Source organism: Leishmania donovani, chromosome 35, assembly GCF_000227135.1.
Source record: "Leishmania donovani BPK282A1 complete genome, chromosome 35".
Taxonomy (NCBI): domain Eukaryota; phylum Euglenozoa; class Kinetoplastea; order Trypanosomatida; family Trypanosomatidae; genus Leishmania; species Leishmania donovani.
This window is the reverse complement of record NC_018262.1, coordinates 1,206,217-1,213,248: the sequence shown is the minus strand read 5'-3', so window position 1 is coordinate 1,213,248 and position 7,032 is coordinate 1,206,217. Positions and strand designations below refer to the sequence as shown.

Sequence of the window (7,032 nt, the reverse complement as noted above, 5' to 3'; positions counted from 1 at the left end):
TTGCGTACCCACCACGACGGGGGAGATCCCCTCTTGAGGTGAAGAACAAGGAATGAGGGGAGGGTGATACGTAGGTCCACCTACTCGCGGGTGGTGTTATCCGATGATGCCTTGAAAACAACAGAACTCTCATGGGCCGCTTTGGCAGCGCTGTGCAGTATCGAGAGTGCCAGTGGGGAGGAGGATACCAGATTGGTGGACTTCTCCACGGAAACAGGAAGCTCGCCAGATGCGAGGACGAGTTTGGAGCCATGCAGTCGAATGCGTTGTGCTTCTCGTTTCACATTACTCTCTTTCTCCCCCATGTATCTCTCTGCGCGTTGAACTCCGCCAGGCGCGCAATCCGTTTGGGCACCAGCACTCTCGCCCACCGTCCCGGCCTGTTTTCTGAATTCATTGCCTCTGCGCGTGTTCATCTCTCTTGCCTTTTTCCGCTCCGTTTTTCTCTTTTTGTTTCACTTTTTCAGTGTTCTCATTTGCGCTTCTTGAGTCGAGAGCTGTTGTGTACGGCATCCTAGGGGGCAGCCGAAAGCAACGCCGCCACACACCCGTGACAGGCGTCCGACGTCTTGCGTTGCCTGTGTGTCGGTGCTCGTTGCCTTTATCGCTCTTCTGCCTAAAACTTGTCGAGTATTTTTTTTTTTAGTGGTCTGCGTCCGTACGCACACATCCTTGATCGCATTACACACATACGCACTCGCTGACCGACGCCACCGTACAGACGAGCAGTCGCACGTACAATTCGAATGAAGTATCCCATGTATTTTCGCAAGTCGCCCGCGGCGGACGCGAAGAATTCTCCGTTGAGTTCGCGTCCTGCAGCGGAGGCGGACGCGAACGCAGAGCGTCCTCGGAGGCGAACCGAAATCTCTTACTCATCAACACTGTTGTTGATGTGGGCGTTTTTGCTGGCGCATGTCTCGTGGAAGGCGCATTTTCGAATGCAGGCGGGCAGCATTCTTGTTCTCTGCACTGTGGCCCTCACGTCGGAGCACGGCGAAAGTCGGCTGCTGATGCCGCTCATTTTCTTGTCCGAGCGCTGCCTCGATCACGCGATGAATCTCGGGCACTCGCCGATTCTGTTTTATGCTTCGACACTGCTCTCCTACCTGTCTTTGGTCGCTGCAAAGGCCGAGAGGCGGGGGAAGTCGCCGCGTGACCGCAACGTAGTCGCCGAGACGGTCCTCTACGCCGTCGTCGGCTTGGCGGTGGTCTTTTTCATTGTGCAGGATAGGGTCATATCCCTCGGCGGCATCGCGTACGTCTTGTCAGGATATATTTTCTTTCTGAAGATGTTGCCCGTCATTGGCGACAACGAGGCCATCCTCATCGGCTCCCTTGTTGGCTTTTACTTCTGCGACATTTGCGTCAACAACAACCTTAGCTTCGACGGTGGTCGTGAGTCGGTGTTGTCGCTGAACGCGCCGGGGTACCGGACGTCGTACACACACATTGCGAGTCGCGGCGTGATTCTGTGCGCTATCTACATTGTCATACTCGTCTCCGTTCTTTCGAGATGGTGTCTCATCCCGACAAACAAAAACTCCAAATCGTCGCGCCGTCGCGTGAGCCGAAAGCGCATCAGCATCGTCTTCTGGGTGTCGAACGCGGTGGTCGGGGCCATGCTGGCCCTTCTCGTTAGTTACCAGTTTCGCGAAAACGTTCTTCGCTGGATCTTTGCCTACTTTGTCTCTAGCCGCTTCCGCATGTGGACACTCGTATGCTGGTTTACGCTGCTGCCATTTGCAGTGTACCTCGTGGACGTGCTATCTATGCAGCTTCGGCCATCAGTGCGTCGTAAGCTGTTCCACTTCATCGGCGTCGTCGCTTTCACTCCGGCGACGATGATTGATCCGCCATTCATGGCATTCGCGTTATCCACCGCTATCAGCTTATGCGTCTTGGTGGAGGTGGCGCGATACTACAATGTGTACGGCTCTGAGTGCATATCGCGCTTCATGTCTCGCCACATAGACGACCGCGAGCACATCGACGGCGTCGTGCGCACCCACATTTACCTCCTCCTTGGCTTTGGCATCTCTCTGATGATGCGCTGCAGGCAATTGTCCATCGATGGCCCGCCGGTCCCAGCCATCATCGAGCTCTCCATCAACATGATTCCAGGCGTTGTTTCGCTTGGCATCGTGGACGCGTGCGCGGCCATCACCGGGAGCTCGTTGTTTCTGAGCTCCCGACGTACGCTTGGACGATACCTAAAGAACGGGCTCTTCACAGAGCGCGCTAACGCGTCCATTACGCACAAGACGACTACCGGCACCCTGGGAGGACTTGTGTGTGGCTTGGTTTTCTGGGGCGTGATTCTCGCGATCGCTGAGGTGCCCATCACAGGCCCTGCGTTCTATTCGTTTACCATGATTGCCGTGTGCACTCTGACCGAGTGCTTCATGGACGGCGTCGACAACCTGCAGCTGCCTATGGTCGTGCTAGGAGCCGTGAACAACCTGTTCGCACTGCTGTTACCGGTGGAGGGTTTGTGGGTAAACCCTGCCATCACACAGCCAAACCCCACAACGGCGAGATCGATGGCCAATGCCTTAACATCGCCGTGGAAGAGCTTCCCTTCCCCCGTTTCGGACTCTTGATAAAGTTGGATGTTACAGCGCTTCAGCGCTTGTGCTGTCTTTTCACCGTTTTTTTTTTTTTGTGTTTTGTTTCCTCTGCTGTATTAGGCCAGCGCAACATGTGCGGCTTTTACAGTTTGTCCGTGAACCACAACGTCACCAAAAGAAAGAGAAAGGAGGAGCGAGGAGCAACTTTGAAAGTTGCAGCGCCGGCGACAGTGGCAGCTGAGCTTGCGGATAGCGTCGGCGAGGCTCGTATGTCGGTGTCGCACTTTATTTGCGCTCCCTGACCCTGACTTTCCAGCCAAGCCCAACTCCTGTTCGCGTCGCCCCTCCTCTCTCCGTTAGACGCCACTGGCGGGCGCGAGTGAAATGGAACGTCACGAGCACACCGTGCCAGTGGCGGGTGCAGCGTCTCGCCAGCTGCATCTCCAGAACGACCGCACACACTGCTTCCATGTCTTCCTCTAGTGCTCTCTTTACCATCACGGGTGCCACTGCTAAGTCTGCGACACTTCTGCACAACTCTTCCGCGTTTGCATACACACAAACACACAGCCACGGCCACGCATCTGTCTGTCGTCAACATGCCGCAGCAACGCAGCACGCGATCGTTGCCGACGCTGCGGCAAGTGGCCGCCAGCACCTACTCTGTTGGGACAAAGCGGTCCTCGAATCACTACAGGAAGAATGCCTTCTCGCTGGATGGATGCCTCCGACCTCTTCCCACACGCGTTGCTGCACCGCTCGAGAACGCCTCGAGTTTGGCCGCCGGAGAGGACGCTCTTTCGAACCGAGGAGAGACACCATCGCCCGCGGAAGCGCTTTTGACGACAGCTTGCGCCCCTTCCTGCGGGAAATCAGCGTCGTCGACGATCTCCCTCTCGCCTAGTGGGGAGTCATGGCACAGTGAGCTGCTGCGATGCGAGACTGAACTGCGCGAGCTTGTGGCATGCGGGGTGCATGATCCACCCTCGCTCAACCGCACGCTGAGGACGGTGGACCTGTTCGATCGAGTCAGTTGCATTATGCAGGCGCAGCCGAACACCTCCTTTATTGGCGACTTGCTGCGACTCTTTCGCGTCGAGCTCTGCCGCTCCATATTTGTGGCCCACAGCGACGATGGCACCGTAGATTATAGCGACGAGACGGCCATCTCTGCCACCGGGGTGCGCCGCAATGGAGAGGAGAGCATGGACAACGACAGGCCCAACAAGTCGAAGGGCGGTTCTGCCTTGTGTGCGGACGGCAACCTGACACGGGCCTACTTTGAAGAAGCGGAATCCCTGCGGCGCGCAAAGGCGTTTTTGACGACTGCCGTGGCGAAGAGTACCTCCGGCGAGTCCCTTCTGCTCCTGCAGCGCAGCATAGAGGACAAAGATGAGCAAATCGTCTGGTATGAGGCCGAGCTCGAGCGAGTCCGGCGACAGTTTGACCAGGTGAGCGACGAGTGCCGACAGGCTCGCCACAAGCTGGAGTCGGACGCGCAGGAGGCCGCCTCAATGCAGCGGCAGCTACAGCGCGAAATTCAGACCCTCCACGTCGAGAACAAGGATGTGCAGCTGCAGCTCTTCCGACTGCGCAAACAGATGGCGGGTGGCAATTCAAACCAACTCAAGGAGGGGTATCGACAGCTGAAGCTGAGCAAAATCGCGCAGACGCAGAGCTTGTTTGACGAGGGTGATGAGCGGGTGGTGCTGCTGGTGCTGCTCGGGCAGGTAGAGAGTCGAGTGAACGAGATCTTGGACGCGTACGACAACGAATATGTACTCACACCAGAAGCGTTGCGGCGGGACCTGCGGAACAGGATGGCCGAGAGTGTTGTGGTCCTCCTGGAGGACATGCACTTTTGCGACACAGCATACCGGCGCCTGGTCGCAGCGCACCGCACTGGCGGCAACAAAAAGAGCTCGGTGACGGGTGGCGACAACGTGGATCAAGCAGACGCGCACCGAATCCCTCTGGAGCTTGTCCACACTGGCGATGGCGAGGAGGCTCCGGATGAGACGGATGGGTTCGTGGCCATTTTGTTTGACCAACGTGTCTACGAGCACTTTCAGGCACGACACGCGTTGCAGGCGCGTCTGCAGCAGTACCAGGCGATGAGCAACGCTAGTTCGGCGCAGGCGAAGGAAGCGCAGACAGCGCCCGGTAGCGCGACGAACCCCGTGCACCCGGATCCATCGGCGTTGCATCAGGAAACGCAGACCGCGGCAACACCGGAGATAATGCACGACAAGCACGGCGCCTGCTTGCGTGGACGGGCGCATTCGAGGGACGAGCAAGGCGGCGCGTCGCCACGGCCGGCGACGGAACACCAAGACACCTTGGTGGGCGGTGACAAGGCTGGAGCGCTAAAGTCGCATCCGCCTCTGCCCGCAACGGACCTTCTACTGCTGCCTGCGACTTCTGACGGTTCCCCGTTGTCCTCGTCACGGCCGCCCACGCTGCCGAAGCAGAGCAGCAGGGCTGCCCTGACGGCACTGCCAGACATGCCTGCTGCCCACCGGGGGCCGTTACTGAAGAGGACTAGTCGGGCTCAGCGTGCACAATGGGTCGCCAACATTCTCGGACCCTCCGCCACCTCCGTCGTCTTCACCATCCCGCGGCCCAACTCGGAGCAGGCAGATGTGGTCGTGGTGCAGCGGAGGATACCCGAGGTGGTGCCGGCCGAGGCGGCCATGCAGCGTGTTTTGCGGCACCCGATGGAGGAGCTCAGCAGCGAGCGATTCCTTTCTACCGTTGAGGTGTTCACCGGCGAGGACCCGGTGCAGCAGAAGCTGCTGTGCCGTATGAACTACGTCGATCCCTCGCTGGCCATTCAAGTACCCGACACAACCAACTTTGTGAAGGTCAAGTATGCCCACGCTGAGAACGCGCGCGCGGTATCCGCGGCTGGGCCGGCTGCGAGGGGCTCAATGGCGTCTCAGTCGGCTTCCGAGTCTAATGGTGGAGCTGGGGGCGGTTCTGGCGTTTACGGTGGAAACCCTAGCCTTCGCCTTTTCAAGGAGCTCGGCAGCAAGAGTCTTGTCGAGAACAACCCAGGGCTGCAGTACCGCGCCGGCGCAGTAAGCTCGACGACGGCCTCGACCGTTGCTTTCCAGCGGCTGAACCCGCTCTCGCCCGACCGTGCGCCGGAGTGGCTGCTGTACAAGCAGTTGTTCGGGGCCTACCGCTCCCTCACGCCGCGTATGATTGAAGTGACCACCATCGATCATCTCATGGCGTGCGCCTCGGAGCGCTTTTTCATCCGCATGGAGTATCGCTACGACGAGTGCCTCGCGCGAGCGGCGCAGCAGTGTGCGAACTTGCAGCTGCGCTGGGACATGGCGGGGCGATTCTTCAAGGACATGTACGTGCTCAGTGACTTTCAGGAGGCGCTAGTCGACGAGCTTGAGGCGCGGTACGGCTATCCGGAGCTGGTGGCGAAAACGCTGTACGAAATTCTGTGCTACCTGGATGCTGTGGTCGAGAAGGACAGCGTCCTGGCTGCCTACCTCGACGTGATTCGCGGCTTTGTGTCCCCGACGCAGGTGCACTTCGTTTCGTATATGTTGTACCATCTGAGCTACTGCTGGCCCTCCGCCGACCCTACCGTTGCAGTTTCCGCTGACGAGGTGCGCACGGTCTTCGACTACCTTTACCGCAACGCCTCTCCGCTGCTTCTGATTGACCCAGAGAACATCTTTAAGGACTACAATATGGCCTCTCGCTCTGCTCCGCTGACTTTCGTCAGCATGCGGCAGTTTCTCGCCTCAGCGATGGTTCACATGGAGGAACCGCTTCTGCTGCTCCTACATGGCCGTTTCCATGCGTACACGCAGCGAAAGGCAACGGATGAGATCACCTGGGAGACGTACGAGGCCGTTATCGCAAAGTGCGGCCGCATGAAGGAGGAGAGGCGGAGTCTTGTGCGCTTCCTCGCCAGCGGTCTCGGCGTCAATCGACGTGCATTTGCCTCTCTGCAGCAGCTCACCTTTCTGGCGGCCAGCGCGTGGAGTTCCAATTTCTGGGCCTGAAGCGCGCGGTCGATGCCATCCGTCAGAATCCAGACTGTGTAGATTTCTCGGTGTTCATGCCTCAACCATGCACCACAGAGCCTTTTCCGTTACTTTCGCCATCTTCACCGTGGGCACCTGTCTGTGCTTCGCATTCCTGCAGCGGCGGGTCGCCGGCAGTGGCGGCATGGGACGCATGTGGCGTGCTCTCAACTGCTGCGCTAGCGTTGCAGCACCCCGCCCACTCGCCAGACCCGGCACCTCCGCCTGTGTCGGCTATGAGAACGCTTGATCCGGCGCGGTGCCTCGTACGCTATGTGAGATTCACTGACTTTTCGAAGCAGACGACGTTGCGGGCCGTCATCTTGCACAACGCTGCGACACGCCTCACACACACGCTGCACCGGGGCTCCGCCGTCTGGTGTCCATCGCTGCCCCGCCCCAACCCTTCT

At 58.8% G+C, this 7,032-nt stretch overlaps 2 protein-coding genes across 2 annotated transcripts; both read left to right on the top strand.

Annotated features, from left to right (window-relative positions):
* Window positions 1–941: 941 nt before the first annotated feature.
* LDBPK_352980 (hypothetical protein, conserved) lies at window positions 942–2,603 on the top strand (the record flags this gene model as incomplete). Its single annotated transcript, XM_003864829.1, has 1 exon — window positions 942–2,603. One exon carries the CDS (start codon window positions 942–944, stop codon window positions 2,601–2,603), a length of 1,662 nt encoding a protein of 553 aa, XP_003864877.1.
* A 566-nt stretch (window positions 2,604–3,169) lies between these two features.
* Window positions 3,170–6,601, top strand: LDBPK_352970 (hypothetical protein, conserved; the record flags this gene model as incomplete). The annotated part of the gene is made up of 1 exon (XM_003864828.1): window positions 3,170–6,601. One exon carries the CDS (start codon window positions 3,170–3,172, stop codon window positions 6,599–6,601), a length of 3,432 nt encoding a protein of 1,143 aa, XP_003864876.1.
* Between the last annotated feature and the right edge of the window lie 431 nt (window positions 6,602–7,032).